Source organism: Meira miltonrushii (genome assembly GCF_003144205.1).
Source record: "Meira miltonrushii strain MCA 3882 unplaced genomic scaffold FA14scaffold_2, whole genome shotgun sequence".
Lineage (NCBI taxonomy): Eukaryota > Fungi > Basidiomycota > Exobasidiomycetes > Exobasidiales > Brachybasidiaceae > Meira > Meira miltonrushii.
In genome coordinates this window covers 2607505-2625204 of record NW_020289944.1, presented here as the reverse complement: position 1 = coordinate 2625204, position 17700 = coordinate 2607505, and the positions used below count along the sequence as shown (strand labels likewise).

General features: G+C 43.9%; 8 protein-coding genes across 8 annotated transcripts; 5 read left to right on the top strand and 3 right to left on the bottom strand.

Moving 5' to 3' along the window:
* Positions 1 to 637: 637 nt before the first annotated feature.
* FA14DRAFT_179000 (uncharacterized protein) lies at positions 638 to 1312 on the top strand (the record flags this gene model as incomplete). The annotated part of the gene is made up of 1 exon (XM_025500890.1): positions 638 to 1312. One exon carries the CDS (start codon positions 638 to 640, stop codon positions 1310 to 1312), a length of 675 nt encoding a protein of 224 aa, XP_025355937.1.
* Positions 1313 to 1445: 133 nt separating this feature from the next.
* FA14DRAFT_44944 (uncharacterized protein) lies at positions 1446 to 3198 on the top strand. The gene has a single exon (XM_025502361.1). It carries the CDS (start codon positions 1731 to 1733, stop codon positions 3015 to 3017), a length of 1287 nt encoding a protein of 428 aa, XP_025355936.1. The 5' UTR covers positions 1446 to 1730; the 3' UTR covers positions 3018 to 3198.
* A 356-nt stretch (positions 3199 to 3554) lies between these two features.
* Positions 3555 to 4071, top strand: FA14DRAFT_155044 (uncharacterized protein; the record flags this gene model as incomplete). The annotated part of the gene is made up of 2 exons (XM_025497729.1): positions 3555 to 3879; positions 3950 to 4071. 2 exons carry the CDS (start codon positions 3555 to 3557, stop codon positions 4069 to 4071), a joined length of 447 nt encoding a protein of 148 aa, XP_025355935.1.
* Positions 4072 to 4398: 327 nt separating this feature from the next.
* FA14DRAFT_172245 (uncharacterized protein) lies at positions 4399 to 4869 on the bottom strand (the record flags this gene model as incomplete). Its single annotated transcript, XM_025500393.1, has 1 exon — positions 4399 to 4869. The coding sequence occupies one exon, from the start codon at positions 4867 to 4869 to the stop codon at positions 4399 to 4401; it is 471 nt and encodes a 156-aa protein (XP_025355934.1).
* A 1305-nt stretch (positions 4870 to 6174) lies between these two features.
* FA14DRAFT_44833 (uncharacterized protein) lies at positions 6175 to 13034 on the top strand. Its single transcript, XM_025502359.1, has one exon. The coding sequence runs from the start codon at positions 6293 to 6295 to the stop codon at positions 12872 to 12874; it is 6582 nt and encodes a 2193-aa protein (XP_025355933.1). The 5' UTR covers positions 6175 to 6292; the 3' UTR covers positions 12875 to 13034.
* A 796-nt stretch (positions 13035 to 13830) lies between these two features.
* Positions 13831 to 15258, top strand: FA14DRAFT_114926 (zf-DHHC-domain-containing protein; the record flags this gene model as incomplete). The annotated part of the gene is made up of 3 exons (XM_025496082.1): positions 13831 to 14293; positions 14339 to 14986; positions 15098 to 15258. Coding segments are annotated over 3 exons (1272 nt in total), but the record flags the coding sequence as incomplete, so codon positions are not given.
* A 65-nt stretch (positions 15259 to 15323) lies between these two features.
* FA14DRAFT_44825 (uncharacterized protein) lies at positions 15324 to 16123 on the bottom strand. The gene has a single exon (XM_025502358.1). The coding sequence runs from the start codon at positions 15854 to 15856 to the stop codon at positions 15374 to 15376; it is 483 nt and encodes a 160-aa protein (XP_025355931.1). The 5' UTR covers positions 15857 to 16123; the 3' UTR covers positions 15324 to 15373.
* A 26-nt stretch (positions 16124 to 16149) lies between these two features.
* FA14DRAFT_160692 (uncharacterized protein) lies at positions 16150 to 17323 on the bottom strand. Its single transcript, XM_025498785.1, has one exon. It carries the CDS (start codon positions 17069 to 17071, stop codon positions 16277 to 16279), a length of 795 nt encoding a protein of 264 aa, XP_025355930.1. The 5' UTR covers positions 17072 to 17323; the 3' UTR covers positions 16150 to 16276.
* Between the last annotated feature and the right edge of the window lie 377 nt (positions 17324 to 17700).

The window sequence follows — 17700 nt, the reverse complement described above, 5'->3', positions numbered from 1 at the left end:
CTTTTTTTTCCGATTGGCCGCCCACATGTCTTGGCAAACGGTATATCTTAGGTCATCAGAGTATTTTTGGAGGCAGCTGATTCTTCCCTGCGAAATGAATGAGTGAAAAGCTTGTATGAATTAAGCTCACCATGCAACTCTGACCTCGGACAAAAATTAATAAAGTCTTTCATGTCGATCTAGGAGATCAAAACTCGATCATATCCTTCACTAGTTAAACATAGAATTCCTGTTCTTATAAATAGATCAAGTGGAATATTCGAGAGTTTCTCTGCGCAAATTGATTCAATTCGATTTTACATCATTTAAAGGAGGTCCAAGCAAGGCGAAGAGTATATACTGGAATGAAAAGGAGGTCTCTACGCCATCATGAATATGAATCAAATGTACCTGACAGTGAGTATATACTCAAAGTTATAGCAAGGGTCTGATCTTATGATCTCCTGATCCGGGCGTCTAGGGTTCAGAAGAACGCATGGCGCAATGTAGTGGATGATCAAGAAGATGTCTTGAAGTATTCTGGTTGCATGGAATAAAGTATAAAAAGACGAATCAATGCTTTTTCCAAAGTCCCCACTTCTGCAAATTCTCTCTCCGTTTCATAATTTCCTCCAACTATCTTCATTATACATTCATTATGAAGGCCACACTCGCTTCTCTTCTTATCCTTGCAACTTCTCTCTCACTCATCAACGCAAAGGATTCCAACTTTGTTCACCTAAAAGCACGTCGTCATTGTAAAGCTTTGGCTCAAAAGACTTTTACGTTTGATGACAACGATTATGATGCAAGTAAATTATCACCTTTACTTGACGATAAAACGGCAAGTGCAGCCGGTATCAGATTTGCCGGCTTTTATGGTTTCAAGAATACGGAAAAATCCGGTGTTGAAGCAGCTTCGCCACCTAATCAAATCGTTGGTGGTGCAGTGAACGGATTGTTGGATGGTCAACATTCTATGTACGTTGCACAAGGAAATCCTCAAAATATTGATTATTTTGATTTGGAAGGTTTAAGTTTCGGTTGTACTTTGCTTACAAATGATGCCCTTGGTCTTTTACCCGGTGTTGCCCAACCATGCAAAATGACAATGACGGGTTACTACCAAGGTAAAGTGATTGGTAAAAGAACCTACAACTACCAACCTGACGGACAAACACAGTCAGATCCACAACAGGTCAAAATGACCAATCAAGTATGTCATCATGACTTCAAAGGCGTTGATAAGGTTGTATTTACAACGGACAACAAGCTGCTCAAAGCTGTAAATTTGGATAACATCATCGTTGTGCCTCATACATGTACTCAATAGGCTATTGATGGCGTTCCATTGTTCTGTGCCCAGCTTCCCAATCATACGTATTCCACTCGGCTGTTCTACATATTCTGCCTCATATCATGTGCCATTATCATATAATGTCATCTTTGTACACGTTATCATATTTCGGCGTGATCGGAGATTCAATCAAAATAAGAAAAGGCGTAAAACGGTTGCCCACCTAAAAAAACAGCGCCCATTCTCTTTCATTCCCCACAATATAAAGAGGAGGAGGACATCAAATTTATGTTGCCCTTTTCCCACCTCTCTCCTCTTTAAAATGGTTTTCAAGTTATTCTTGTGAGTTGATCAACTCAGATCAGAAAAAACAGAGCATGCTGACAGCTATTGCTCCCCCTAAAGAGGGCGATATCGGCTTGAGCCAATCATTGGAACATTCAGCTTGACTGTGATGGTGATTGGCACAACACACTTCTTCATTGATTTATTGCTGATCACAACATTCAAACAAGCGCAAGGCGATTTTCAACATTTTTATCTCTTCGTTCATTTCATTTGTTTGATTTTCACAATGCTGTTGATGACGTATGGTTTCGCAATTATACATAAACCAAACTATCATGCGATTTGCAACTTTCGTAGTTGGACATTATTGCTAAGTATGTTTTTGGGTTTCAGTGGTTCTTTCGCTTCACTTGGATTCGCTTTGGATTGGACTTTCTTTCATCAAAGTTGCATGGAGAATGTTTATTCAGCTTCAGTCGCTGCTGCGCTTGCCCATATGGAAGCACAAACGACTGTACACAAAGATGACGCCAGAGAAGAACGTTTTGATGGCGAAAGTGTATGCAAGGAAACATTTGATGGATTATTGTGTACCCAATTAATCTTATACGTTCTTATGCAAGTTTCCATCGTGATTTTATTCCTCAATGTTAATTCATTCAAAGCCACCAGGTTTGAAAAAGAGGACAAAATCAGCGCAATTCGAAAACGTAAACAATTGGCAGAACGAAATAAGAGATTGGGTGTTCGACCAAAAGAAGAAGGAGATGAAGTTGAAGGAATCAACGTTCAAGATGCAGACATTGAAGATTTGGAAGAAATGGAAAAAGGTAAAGGAAAATCTGTTACATTTGCAAAACAACAGGGTGAAAGTCCAATATCGGATTCAGATATGACGAATTTCATGTCTTCACCCAGCACGGATCATGAACGATCACCTCCCGTTGAAGGATTTTTGGGAGGAGAACATCAAAGCAAGCAACCGGCTTTACCTCCGCGAAGCAAACAATATGTATTGCCGCATTTTCACTTACCTCACTCTTCGCCATTTGCCATTTTTCGTACTCCAAAGAGTTCAATGAATGCTACTGAACGCAATCACCTATTTCAACATCCAGAATCACCTTTCTCCGCTACGATTCCCACGCCTCCGCCTGTTTGTTCGCCATTGCAAGGAGGGGAGGATGAAGATGCGATTGTGCCGATTTCACCATTTGAAGTGATGCAAAACAGACAGCAAGCTTCTACTTACTCTACCACACGCAAGAAGCCTTATCAACAATATGATCGACATGCCACGCCTCAACAAGAACATCCGATTCCATTCCCGGTCAAGCAATCAAACAGTGTACCCAAAATTATTGTTGATTATTATGACCAAGATGGGAAAGTTCATACTGAAGATCCTATCAAACGAGCTCTTAAAGCGTTCACAGCATCCAAGGATAAATGAAAAAATGCCGGCGGCATGTGTAGATATGATAGTTGTGGCTGAGTGTAAATCTTGCATGTGGAAATTGATCATCTCTTTGTTGGCTTCCCCCGATCTATTGACAGACAATATACACTGCCAATCTGCCTAAAAGAAAGCGTAAACGCGCGTGTGATAATCAAAAATAAGTGAGCAATTTTGGATTTGAATATATGCATCTTTCTTGCCGTTGAGAAAAAAGAAGAGTATGGCACGTCTGTTACGACAAGCATTCAAAGCATAATCACCCTGTCAAAAGAAAAGATGCAAGAAGCCACAGTGCCGTGAAATAGAACCCTACATGCATTTCAAGTTATTTGGGATCGGATCAAAAGATCCGTCAAATGTCCCTACCTCGTTTCACTTACGCAAACAAGAGGCTTGTGCATTCATCCCGTAAAGTAGGTCTGAGCAAGATTAGAAAAAGATGATCAAAAAGCAATTTCCATACTCATAACGATTTGAAATTGCATTTCAACCACGTAAAGATAGGTTTTTTTGCTTGACCACCAACCAACAATGTTATCCTCTATACGTACCGTAAACGATGTTTCCGTGGGCAGATTTGCAAATTTAGACGGTCATTCGACCATTTTGCAAAGAAGAAAACGTTTTCACGATGAGAAACATGCGATTGTTGAGAGCACAATCGCTCGCCCAAAAGAACCTAAAGCACGTCAGCCTGCATTCACAAATGTGATCGGAACCAATCAACCGATTCGATATGCATGGACAACGGATGGAACGTATTGGTGGGTGAAGGACAAATCATGGTCGCTATGGCTTCGATTCTCGAGTGAATTGGGTATAAGTCCGATGGAAGGATGGGAAGCAGCAATTGCAGGTAGGTGATATAGTGAATCGTCATAGAAGAAACTTCAATATTTTCTGATGCTCTTGTCTTCTTTCTCTAGTGATTGTTTATGCCATCGTCGCTTTGCTAATCTTTATCACACTACTCAAACTTCCCTCTTATTCCGTATACACCTTTCGAAGGTTGTCCTACTACCTGACAGGCTTTGACAACAGCTCTTGATGGCGTGGAAAGTCTATGTATTAATATGAACATGAATCGAAATAAGGATGACCATCCAGGCCTAAGCTGGAGAATGAAAAGTTATGTACAATACAAATGTGAAATGACTTGTGACCCAATCTGGTTTCGTGTATGCTTTTTTATGGAATGTCGAATCATGAGCTCGTTAGAGGAAAAAACGTGTCGTATCACTATCATTATCGAGTGCTGAGTGGTGGGAAACGTCGCGAAGTCTCATAAATTGATGTTAGATTGTCCGTGGATAGAATCTCTTCCAGCTTTGGAAGCCAGAGAGTTAAAAAAATGTACAAATCTTGTGCCCTTTCCTTAAGCTCTTACATTAGCCACAAATCGTCGAATAGCATCCTTGACCTTTTTCTGACGCCTTGAAGAACGTACGCCAGCCAACAGTGAGAAATGATGATGATTACGACGTGGCGGTGGAGTAGGATGACTGTCTGGCATTGATGGTGCTCTGCGACTGTGAACAGTACTACCTTCTTCGATTGTATTTTGTGTTCCGATTCTTGCGAATGAACCTCTCCTTCCGATCGTTCGATCTTCCCATTCACGTAAGATTGCCGAAGCAGCAGCATACCTTCTCACACTGCCAACCAAAGTTGCTTCTTCTGACCATGCACGCGCATATGCACGTTCACGCATCGCTCTCCATCTTGCATCACGACGATCCAATTCTTCTCTTGAAACACGATGAGCAGGATCTAAGAAAGTGATTCCAGCAGGATGAGTTAAACTGCGTGGTAATGGACGAGATCGAGTATTGATTATGCTGACCATATTGGTCTTTGCGTTTCTTCAAGCAAAGATGAAATGTTTTGTTATATTAGAGTGAGTTGTGAGATTGTGCTTGAAGGGAGATGATGATGGTGGTAAATTGATCAGCCGATCCAAGCTTATTTTGACTTTTGTCTATACACTAACATCATTTCAGCTGATAAGAGATTTTAGTCCGGGGCTTGCATGCACTATTACCCTCAAGCGGCGATAGGAAATGCAAGCTAGGGTCACATGTTCGCCGGCGCGGAGAGAGAGAGTGGCTTTTTGATTATCTACTTTCACTAGTCTACAAAGGAAGAAGGGGTCTGAACATTATACACTCTGGGGGGGGTATAGCATTCATAAGGGCCCAGGATTGGTAAGACGCGTGCTATCTAGTGATCATTCATTCAATCGGCTCCGTTGTGGAATACGAAATTGCATTCGTGAAACAGTCTATGCTTTGCTGGATGTTCGGTTTCTTTCATCCTTTGTCGTCCTTTATTAGTTGTTTATCAATAATGGGGATCTTAACTTCAAACTTGTACCATCATGAGTATATTATTGATACTCCTCCTATAAACTATACCACCCGCATATGATGAGTGTAAGCAGGCAAGCGGATAAAAGGTGTGTGTGCAGAGAAGAACATTTGTCCATCGATCGACATTTTTATGCACCACACTGCCACATACGCAAGCAAGCTTTTAGCCTATAGTCTGAGCCTAGATGCCTGCAGGCCCCTTCTTTAAGTAACGAGACGACAGGAGCCATTCCCACTCTGTACAATTTAGCAAGTCAAATAATTGATTCTGTAATCCAAACGCATACATTAATTTCTCGCCCTTTTCTTTTTTTTTGCTTTACGCTGCCCCGCCCAGTACCGCGCACTGCGCACGCACGCTTCAACCGAATTTCTCTCTTTTGTCTTTTTCTTAGCGCATTCGCGTTCCATGCCAAAGCACCTTTGGGCCCTACTTTTTTATTATTTCTCCTGCAGTAGGATGTAGTAGTAGCTCTCTCCATTACAATGCGGGTCATGGTAACCGAATCTTACATGCATCATCGAAGCAATCCATCTCCACGTTATACAACTTTCTTGGCTTCTTTCCCTACTTCTTCATCCAAAGCACAAAAACTATCACGAGTACACCTCTACTCAATCAATTCAGTGCTACTTTCAAAGTCCCTTATAAACTTTTGGTAGCAACGGAGATTAGATCATCGTTCATTCCGACAAAGGGGATTGAAAAATAGCCAGGAAACAGCAACCTGAGATTACCCGCTTTGCGATTCAACAACTCGCTTCGATCACATCGTTTAACCAAATCAACAACACGCACAACATGCAGTAATAACGACGCACTCATTTACAACTTTATCCAAATTTACAACGTTTTCACATAGTATTTACCACCGCTCTTTTTGAGCAATCGCATTCATCATGCCACGACATACATTCTTAGACAGTATCCTTAACAGGCCTTCACAGAATTATGCTCCGCCTGCAGATGTAAATGGAAATGCAGGTAAATCTGTCCGAGGACAAAAATGGCAAGCACCTTCCGACCTTCCCAACGCTCCAGGTTCTTCTGCGCAAACGTCAATGCTAGGCGGATCGTTGTTCAAACGAAGCAGTAAAGCCAACCTGAGTCAATATGGAGGATCAGAAGCAGGTGCATCAACCTCTACCCTAGGCTTCAAATCTCGCTTTGGCAGAAAGAAAAACAGACAATCCGTCGTAGGAGATTCGAGTGTGTTTAGCAATGGAACAGCTCCAGCAGGTTATTATCCTTCTATCAATGGAGGTCTCAATTACGCTGCTGCCCCTCCTTCAGTTGCTGATAGTCAAGCAACTGCCACAAAGAAGAAACGATGGTGGGAAGCAGGTAGCTTGGGAATAGGAAGAAGGAGTAGAGCAGGTAGTATCGCTGGTGAGAGTATATTCTCGGAGCCTGAACCGGCACCAGGTCAAGTTCCTTGGAATTCACATGGTCTGGCTGGTGTAGGATCAGGAGCAAAGCCCAGACGGGTGACTCAGAGTGATTATGGAACATCTCCAAGAGCATATGGCGGATCCGCACCTCCACCAATGCCAGCAAATGCTGCTTTGAATGCTGCAAGACAAGGAAGTCCTGCTCGCCAAGGAAGGCTGCAATCGGATGTAGCTCCTTTGGGAGTGAGTAAGCTCAATCCAACATTGCAGCCGAAGTCGTCCAAGTCCAAGCTCACTAATGCAGCTTCTAGTCAAGATCTAAAGAGAGAGCCAAGCTCTACTAGCATTCGATCTCGTGCAACGTCTCCTCCTCCTCAATCCCGAGTCATGTCACCCACTCCTCAGTCCCGAATCAGCTCACCGCCTCCTCAATCTCGGATGATGTCACCACCGCCTCAAATCTCTCGAATGCCAGGTGCTTTGGCAAGCAGTCCACACGTACGAAGGCTTTCACAGGATGGAAACAATAAACAATCCGAAGGAGCGGATTGGAAAGATTTCATGAAGAGTATGTCAGGAACAGAAATATCAAAAGCATGGGAAGGTGTACGAGATGCGCCAAGCATGACAGAAACAGCGGCCAAAGGGACCGGAAATGCGAACTTGGAAAGAAGAAAGAGTCATTATGAACGTTTGAAGAAAGAATTACAAGAGGATGCTCAATTTGAACAAAACTTGCGCGATCCAGGATTGAAAAATCAAGATTTGATTGCACGCGCTGCTAGTCAAGTCGTTGGAAGTCCTCCTCCTGGTCAAGAAGGCGCTGATTATGTTACTTCATGGCAACCTGGAACAATTGTTGGGGCTGCACCACAATCTGCAGATACATCCGCATCCCAAAGTCCACAATTGACACAAAATGGATACCCTCAGATCGACTCGCGTATGCATGATGCTCAACAAGGAGATCCAGCGTCGAATGCTAGCCACAGGGAGCAGCGGGAAGCTGTGCAACAGAAGGAGGACCCGGCAGCTTCTTCCGATGAAAGCGAAGAAGAGGATGAATCGGAGGAATCATCATCGGATGAAGAAGAAATACGCAGGCAAAGAATGCTGGAAGTTGTTCGTGAAGAAGATGAGGATGGAAGTAGTGTCGGATCGCCCTCTTCAAGACGATCAAGCAAAGTTTATATTGCTCCTACTCCCGTTGTAGCTGCTGCACCTAGCTCGGCAACACGTGAAGCGCCAAAGTATCGGGCATTCGAATCAGCTTTGAACAAAGCACGTTATAGCACCTCTAGTCCTCCGGTGCCGGTATTGATTGGCAGTACATCTACGTCTCGTAATCATTCGTTAAAGTCTACATCTGTTGCCGAATCAAGGCAATCAGATGATGCACAACAGTCGATTCTGTCGGAGGACGCTCCCGTTATCCCGAGCGTACAGGTTAGCGAACCAAAGAGTGAACATACTCCTTCGCCGATGCACAAAGACCGGAAAGATTTAGAGAAGCTAGATACCACTGGAACTTCAGCTATGGTGAATTCTTCCGATCACAGTAGTAGCAGCACAGACAGTGAAGCCTTCGTGGATGCCCTTTCCCCTGGAGCTGATGAAGCGAACAAGCAAATTCTTCCGCCATCAAATCAAGACAAACCAACACCTCCAACACCCACTGCATCGATCTATGAAGAAAAGATTCCGGCAAAGCCTCTAGAAGACACTGAAAAAACCGAAGAGCTCAATGAAAGCGATGATGCAAAGTCAGTTGGCAGTCAACAAACTGGACGTGCTACAGTCACTTTCGATCAAAAGACGAAAAAGGTCGATGGTGATGATGCTAAATCTATGCGATCTTCTCGTCCAGGTACGTTGCAAAGACGTTTGAGCGATTTGAGCTTGGGTACTTCCTTTGGTGCAAGCAATATCATGCGAATTGGCGCACAATCACGTTCTTCTTCTTCAAGACGAGTCAAGATGTCTGATGATGATGAAGATTCAAACGGGTCAAAATCAGATGATGAAGCTGATGAAGAATTACGTGCAAGAATAAAGGCTGAACAAGAACGATTACGAAATATGAAAGTAGGCGAAGATTTCTTTGGAGAATCACTTTCTGGTATTTTGGAAAAATTCGATTCTGCCGATTGGGATGCCAATCTTGCTCCGACTGTTGGTCAGCTTGGACTTGATATTGGCACTCATCCGGATACTAAACGCAATTCGATCACTGCTCAAGACGTACTCTCAATCAACGCTCAAGAACGAATCAATGAAGTTCGAAGGTTACGTGCTGAAGGTGATTCGCCAAGCAAAGGTGTGCCAGATTCTAGTGATGCTCGTACTGTTGAGAGTGGTATAGCACCAAGCTTCGCCGCTCTTTGGTTGTTAAACCAAGCTGGGGACAATCATAGTGTTCGATCAAAGAAAGATAAGAAGGTAAATGAAGTCTCTTCTCCCGCAACGATCACAAAAGAAATTAAAGCAGCGCCTACGCATAATAGACAACTTTCTTCTGCTTCAACGGAAGATGGCACCCCAGTTTCAGCTCATGGCGAATCTAAATTACGATCTCTGTTCAGTGGAGTAAGCCTCGCAGGCTCCAGCAGTACAACAAACGTGAATGGTCAACTAGAGAAGAAGGGTAGCGTTTTAGATCGACCCAGGCAGCGTGGTCCTAAGCCACGAGAGATGGGTGGTGTATCTATCGCTCGAGGCAAGCTCTTACCTGATGCAAAAGAAAAGATTGAAGAAGTAGAAGATGTGCGTTCTACTCTTGACCATATTTGGACACCACCTGGTGCAAAAGCTGTTGTGAAGAAGGGTAAAGAACCACAAGCGAGCAGTTCAGCAAAGGGTTCATCCTCGGAGATTTCTTTATCTCCACCTTCTTCACCACCAATGAAGGCTGAACCGGCCGCAAAGGTCACAGCAAGTAAGGATAAACCAGCACCAGCCAAATCTGCCATCAAGGGAAGCAAAGCTGAGCCAAAATCTTTGGCTGATACCTTATTCTCATTCCAAAAGGATAAGACAAAGAAAGCAAAGAATGTCAAACAAACCGTCAAAGAGTCAAATGATGTCGAGAAGGTGAAGATTGCAAAGCAAGAACCTGTAGAGAGCAAGGTTGAAGAGCCCGTGGTGCGGAAATCAGTTGATACAGCTTCCAATGCATCAGACATCTCAGAGCGGGCCAACATGCAATCTCCTGAATTGCAAAGGCCGTCAAATCCAGCCCCAGAAAGTGATGAGAGCACGGATGATGAGCAATCTGTGCAGGCCAATGGCAATGCCCAAATTGCTAATGAGGTTCATGATGCACCCAATGCTAGAAGTCCACCACTTGGATCAGAATTGTGGTCAGGCGAGAGCGCTGCAAGTACTGGACCTGCTACTCCAGGCGCTTCTGATTTCTTGGAAAAGAATATTGGTATTATGCAACCCAGAACTGAAGCATATGGCGAGCCGACTCTCGCAACCTCACCACAGGACAAAAAGCTTCCTTTGCCACCAGTGCCATCTTTTGATACACACGATGCGAATGGAATTCATCCAGATAACGATTTGACTCCAGCCGCTATTACACATGGAGAGCCTGCATATGATGATAACAACAAGACTCCTCGGAATGAGAAGCAACAACCATCGTTTGGAGTAGATTTGATCCCACCAACGCCACCAGCGGTTGAGAGTAATCATCATATCAAATCATCAATGGTCCGTACGCCTCCAACGTTGGCAGAAGAGACGGATGATCCAATTAATACAATGGATGCATCTGTTGGCCTGCAAAGATCTTTAAGTTCGCGATCCAAAGGTAGCATTGGTAAAAAGTCATCTAGCAAGAGAAATAGTGCCAATTCGACGACATTTACTGAATATCAAGGTAGAGGTTTAAGCTTGCCACCTGGCTTGGTTGCGACAACAGTTGCCACATCCGCCCAACGCCGTCACCCGTCAATTTCTGAAAAAGTCCAAGAGGACACGCCAGACTCGACTGTGAAAGGACGAAAGAGTAAAAGCAAAAAAGCAGCCGGAAAAGCAAAAGCTAATGAAGCTGAAGCGGAACCAATGCCAGCTTTGTCAAATGTTTACATGGATCATACCAATCATGCTGTCCCGCCTCGATCTGCATCGATGCAGCCGTCGCTTTCAGAAGGCTTGGCATCATTGGCTTTGCCTGCCACCAATCACAGCGATGCAGGCTCATCGTCTCGAGGCTCTGATTCTTTACCGGCAAATTCGCGATCTGTCTCTCCTTCTCCATCTCCGGCAGTGAGTGTGTCAGGACGATCTGGACGTTCGTCGGCCGTTTCATCATCGGCCTTATCTTCTTCTGCTGCTTCTGAGGCTTCCTCATCTCGCGGAGCTGCCAAGCATGTACCTCCTCCGGTGCCAAGGAAGATCAGAACAGTCAGCGCTTCGCAAAATGGTCATGCTCGTACGTCATTGATGTCTGCTATCAGTGAATGGGAGAATAGTCCGATCGATCAAGACAGAACAAGCCCTGCACTCCCATCTGCGCCTGGTTCTGGATATGCATCTCCTGTCAGTCACATGCCGGTCGGAGCTTCTTCATCGGGATATGCATCGCCTATTTATCAAGCACAATCTTATGCCACTAGAAGTCAAAGCAGTGTTCATTCTGGTCCTTTGCCTTCGGTGATCAGAAATGCTCCAATCGGCGCAGCAACTGATACATTCTTACACCCAAACCCAGGTGCTTCACGAAGACTGGGCGTCCCCGTGAGTGAAAGCTTGGATGGCACCAATAATTGGGGCGGAAGTGGTTATATGGGCGAAGAATCTCAAGTTTCGTTAGGAATGCAATCACAACATAGCACTGCAAGCTTACCGGCAGTTCCGCAGAGCTCTTATAGAGCCCGCGATCCAGTCAAATCTTCCAATGCGATCGATGATCGTTTGTACGCCAAGACAACGATGAACACTATTTCTATTACCAGTGGTGCCTTCCGTAATTCGAAGAGCTTACGTAGAAAACGATCTTCTGTGGACGTGACTGCTACGGCCGATCATCAATCACGTCGCGGTTCAATTGACTCTACTAGACAAGAAGGCACGCTCGTTGAAGAATTGCAAAAGACTACAATGTCACTCACTTCACATACACCTCCTCCCAGAAAGCTTGGATCAACGCAATTGCTCGTCCAGATGATCGCATGTTCGATTGACGAAATGGACAGATTGCTTTTACGTGAAAAGGTCCGAAGTGAAAATGCGTTTGGATTCATTCCTGGACGCAGCTTTTGTGGCCGAGTGATGGAAACAGGATGGGAAGTAAAGAGGATGCGAATGGGCGATATCGTTTTCGGATTACAAAGTAGTCGTAAATGCGGAGCACTTGCCGAATTTATGACGATCGAAGAAGATCTTACGGCAAAAGCACCGGAAGATTGTTTAACGATGGAACAAATTGCCGCTTTACCTTCTGTTGGAGTGATGGCACATCAATTGATGACGAATCATTGTTCGCAATTAAAACGTGGTTCGCGCGTTTTGATCTTGAATGCACATGATGGAGTTGGTTTATTGACTATGCAAGAATGTGCAACGCTTGGATTGATCATCGTTGCTCATTGTCCTAATCAAGTGACTGATGGAGTTGCCATCTGTGAAGCAAATGGAGCGCATGAAGTGATTATCGGTGAGCCACTTTGGGCTCTGAACACTTTGCACGAATCAAGCTTCGATTTGGTTGTGGATACCGTTGGCGGTAGACGTGTTTACGATGCTGCTCGTAGAATTTTGGCTTATGAAGGGCAATTCTGCACATGCTTTGGAGATTTGCAATCAATCGTCGGCAATCCAAACTTGAAGTCACATTTACGTTCACTCAGACGATCGTTCTTCAAGAAGGATACCAAACATATCGGATACGAATGGGTTGGAACGGATACTTCAGAAGATTGCCGGGAGGCACTGGAAGCGGTACGAAAAGCAGCCGAAGAAGGTCTTGTTTGTCCAAGATTGAAGAGTGTTTTGGCTTTTGGAGAAGCCCCACGTGCATTTGAGAATACGTTGAAAGGTATTGAAGAAGAACCTGGAGCAGTTGTTGTTCGTATTTCATAGTTTTGCTCCCTTTATGGACGCTGCCTTTCACCTTTTATTTTATTGGATTTAACATTTGCTCAAAAAATTCGCATCTTTATTGCGATTCTATCATTTTTACGTACAACTTTTCATAATTATTCATTCATTCAAGGGGAATTTCACTTAATGTCATCTTATTTTTTGCAGTTAGTGATGATCATTGTACGGACCGTTTTGAAGTTTATCGGTGAATCGGAGAAACAGGCGTGTGTGTCGCTAATAAGAAAAGGCAGCAGTGCAGCGCGCCGATGATTTCTTACATTTCTCATCCGCGGTGTTGGATTGCGTGTTGATTTTGGGTTTCAGCCTCCACGCATAATTTGGGCAGTGCTACTTTTTGGTCTTTGCCTTCTCATCTTGTGTGCATTCATTGTCACTCTACGCCATCATCATCGAGGATAAGTGAAGCCTTCACTTTCATCATGACAGCCTCCATCGATGAGGGACAGGTTGCAAATGTGGGGGAGAGCTCAGCAGCAGAGACACAAACAAAAACGATAGGAGGTGATCTAGCAACAACGCAAGAAGCACAGCATACACAGCATAGTGGTGAGGCTATGAACGAAATGACACACAATAGAAGTACTTCAGAAAGTAGTGTTCGAGCACTTTATCCCACAGTAGATCAAACTGAAGAGAACGATGTAGAAGCAGTGTCGCATGACATTGGTGAAGCTGGCGATGCTACAAGGCAAGAAGGTCCCAGTGATGAAAGTGCAGATATCGAAAAAGGTCAGACAACGACAAATGGAACCTCAGAGGCACCAAATTGCTTGATCGACTTTAGAGACCGTGTAGAAGCATGTAGTCATCGCTTACAAGCATGGTCAGACGAACAAGAACTCAAAGCACGACAGCGGCAGCAGAAACGAAGAGAAGATACTGATGGAGGAGTACGTGTGAAGGAAGATGGAGAGGTGATTGAACCAAAAGGTGATAATTTCATTCAACGAAAAGGTATAATACCACTCGTGTTTGTCATTCTGATCTGGGTATATATCGTTTTTGTCTGGAGAATATGTGCTGATGCTATTCGACAAGAACAAAGAGCGACAGCCACCCGCTCAGAAGGGATAGGGTTTTTGGTTGGTTTTCACATTCTATGGCTTTTGACGATATGGTCATACATTAAAGTTGTCATCACTGGTCCCGGCTACGTGCGAAATCACGTTGAGATCTGTGATCAACCTCCTGCCGACGGAGACGAATCATTATATCGATTCATTCAAGATCAGGAAGCTTCAGCACAACAAACAATCACAAAGGGTAATTCTACTACAGATGATCCAAATGCTACCAATGAAGAGCCAATCAATCCGGCATTGCCTGCTGCAATCGGGCCCGCTGGGGCAGGTCTTTTGGCGAAGACTAATGAAGCACAAAAGGTTGCTGGATCAGGTGAGCAGACTCAACAACCTACCCAGGTGATTCCTGACCCAGAAGGTTGGGCTGGACCGAAGAATGGTGCTGTACCAAGCCAACCAGCTCTCCCTGCACCTCTTCGAGTACCGCAAAAAGCATACCCTTTACGACTTTCGAATACGTACTGCTATCGATGCAGAAGGCACAAACCGCCAAGAGCACATCATTGTAGACATTGCGGCACATGCGTTTTAAAGATGGACCATCATTGTCCTTGGGTTGGAGGATGCGTCGGAGCACGAAATCATAAATTCTTTTACAATTTTTTGCAATGGGTTACCGTTTTGGAATATTACGTTCTGATTATCAACGCGCTTTTGTTCAGCAGAGGGATTCAAAGAAGAAGTCGAGAAGGTTGGCCAATCGATGGATATATGATCAGCCTTTTTCCTATTTGTGCGATGTTTATCCTCTTTACAACCGCATTGATCGTTACGCATACCTACTTGTTTATTGTCAATCTGAGCACGATTGAGCATATGGGTTATGAACGACAAAAGACAAGAGAAGATATCCTTCTTGATCGATGGGTGGTGGATTCAGCGGAACACGAAGGAAGACCAAAGCCGGATTGGTTCGCTCAAATTCGAGCAAGGAATGCAATGAAGGCCAAATGGGCCGAGCAATGGGGTAAACCTAAAACAGAAGCAAACCTGTTTTGGCTAGATGGTGTGCACAAACCAATGATTGTCGGAAAAGAGAGCGAGTTGAAGAAGTTCACTCAAAGCAAGACACAGAATTCGCACGACCCCACTCAACCACTGTCATGGTGGAATGCAGTTGGACCGAATTGGCGGGAAGCGATGGGAGATAATGTGTTTGGCTGGTTCTTACCTATCGGTCGCGGAAGGAACGCAAACGGGCTTGCTTATGAAGCCAATTGGCGTTTCGGTCCTCAAGGTGAATGGACGTTACGCAGAGAATGGCCGAAACGGCTACAGAATGCAAGTAAGTAAGTTTTTTTTTATTGTACTCATATACCACACAAGCAACCTATACCCTGAAGGAATGCTATCCAATTGCAATTGTTCGACTATGAATGAGGGTGTATTATTCCTAGAAGAGAACCCTTTTATGTTTGCGCTTGTGTCCCTTGCCTGGCAAGATTTTCACCAGGTCGGAATAACTTGTCATCTTCTTATCCGTGATACCAACGAGTTCGACAGAATATCTTCCCGGTTTAAAATCCTTTGGTATTTTCCAATCAAACGAACCGCAACCTTTTTGACCGGCAGAATTACATTTATGTTTATCATGATGAGAATCAATTTTATCCTTGATTGTGAATCGATGAAGATGTTCATCATTTTCTTGACATTCGTCCGGGTCAAAATAAATTGCAATTTCACCTTTTCCAGGATTTAACCATTCGATCTTCAAATCATCTCCGGGGTGCATGTCGATTTCACAATGAGAAGAATCACAGGCTGGTTTGGAAATCCAATATGCTACGCCGTCCGGATTGTCTGGATCATGGTCTGCTCGTGCAGCGTAGGCAAGTGCCAGTGCAATGGTAATAACAGTAATACTCCAACGCATGGCTAGAAGATAGTGGGTGGTAGAGAGCAAACCATAGCATCAACTCGTAATCATTCAGATCATGTCCAAAAATAAGATGCCATACAAAAAAGTCGCTAAAAAAGAAGCTATTAATGGATTCAGGAGAGTTATTTTGTCTTTTTCCGACGACATGAATTTTCTTTTCAAGTTGTATACTTCCTTGCCACCTTTCCCCCTTTAACGCCAACATTTCGGCATGGACTCAATAGAGCTTACAAGTTGGCGCAAGGAAGTCATTCTAACCCTTACTGAGCATCAAAGTTATGTTTTAAATGAGAATGAATCGAATTAGTGTGCTTCTTACTATGCAGACAACGGATCCCAAAGGGGGTGAAACTGTAGCTCACAGGAATACAGGGGATAGAGGTATATCTATAATTGGACAAAGATGACTAAATCTTAAAATAAGGCGGTTTGAACCATACGTTTACGTTTGTGTTCGCTGGTTTGAGTCTTGTTTGCTTCTTTGTGATGCTTTTTGCCTTTCTCGGTTGTACTGTTGTGCTTCTTATGTTCATGTTTGTGATGATGTTTGGCGTGCTCATCCTTGCCCTTCTTGCCCTTGTGGTGATGTTTGATGTGTTCAGTAGCGTTCTTGTGCTTATGATGCTTGTCGGGTTTAGTAGCATCCTTGTGCTCGTGATGCTTCACGGGTTTAGTAGCATTTTTGTGCTTCTTTTCGTGTACGGCAGGTACTTTTTCATTTTTATGTTGCTCAGGTTGTTTCTCTTCTACCTCCTGAACTGGTGCACTTCGCTTTTTCTTGCCTGAAGTGACTGTGACGATGTCGGAGTAACCGTATACCTTCTTTTTTGTCAAGCTATGAATTTCAACCGAGTAATTACCCGGCTTTACGTCTGCGGGAACAGTCCAATCGAATGCACCACAGCCATGTTGACCTTCGGCGTTACATTTATTTTTGTTGTTGTGTGCACCGATATTCTTGGCAATCGTGTATGTTTTCAAGCCTTTTTGACCGTCATCTGGGTTGAAAAAGATGTCAATTTTGCCTTTGATTGGGTTAAGCCATTCGATTGGTAAGACGGCTCCTGGATGAGTCTTTACTTGACAGCGGTAATAATTGCATGCTGGTTTTGCCAAATAAAAGGTGGAGCCATTTGGATCGTCTGGATTATCTGATGCTTTTGCCAAGAAGGCCAAAGACAAAAAAGCGGCAAAGATTGAGAAACGCATTATTGCTGATCGAATGAGCGTGATTGTTGAAATGATTGTAAGTTGAGAAACGAGAGTAATTTGATAAGCGTGTTAGGGGGGAAAGGGTTGAAGGAGGTGATGGAGTTGATGAAGAGAGGAAAGATGATATTTATAAAGATCTCAAATGGATGTGTTATTTATTAGACCCCAATTCTATTTTTACGCCGATTTCATGCACTTCATTCCGTAGGGGTGTGTTTGTGTGTGTTAATTTGTGTTGTTCTTTCTTAAGCACACACACGCGTATGTCGCTTTGTCTGCTGTTATGACGGCAAAAGCGGCTTTTTAGGGGTTGAGCTTTAATTTGGTGTCTTTCTGTCAATTCCAACTTGGACTTCCGGCGGTAATTATCCCTACGGTCAATCCGAATTAAACGCGTCGCGGCGTTGTTGCTTGAGTGATGGAACATGTCAAATTGTGGCATCCTTGCTGTAAGGGGGTACGTACGTACGTTGTGCCTGTTATGAGATGCTTCCATGCAATCAACGTTCCTCGTCATAAACATAACACAGTCATGTGCTCGATACTCTCTCTGCTCAATTTGATGGAGTGGAATTTGACCCTGCACAAATTGACTCGCGTCCGTGCGAGAATGAGAATCAATTCTC

Bases quoted from the DNA above. Each gene is read 5' to 3' on its own strand.
- FA14DRAFT_44825 (XM_025502358.1), bottom strand. From the start codon at position 15,856: ATGCGTTGGAGTATTACTGTTATTACCATTGCACTGGCACTTGCCTAC.
- FA14DRAFT_160692 (XM_025498785.1), bottom strand. From the start codon at position 17,071: ATGCGTTTCTCAATCTTTGCCGCTTTTTTGTCTTTGGCCTTCTTGGCA.
- FA14DRAFT_44944 (XM_025502361.1), top strand. From the start codon at position 1,731: ATGGTGATTGGCACAACACACTTCTTCATTGATTTATTGCTGATCACA.
- FA14DRAFT_44833 (XM_025502359.1), top strand. From the start codon at position 6,293: ATGCCACGACATACATTCTTAGACAGTATCCTTAACAGGCCTTCACAG.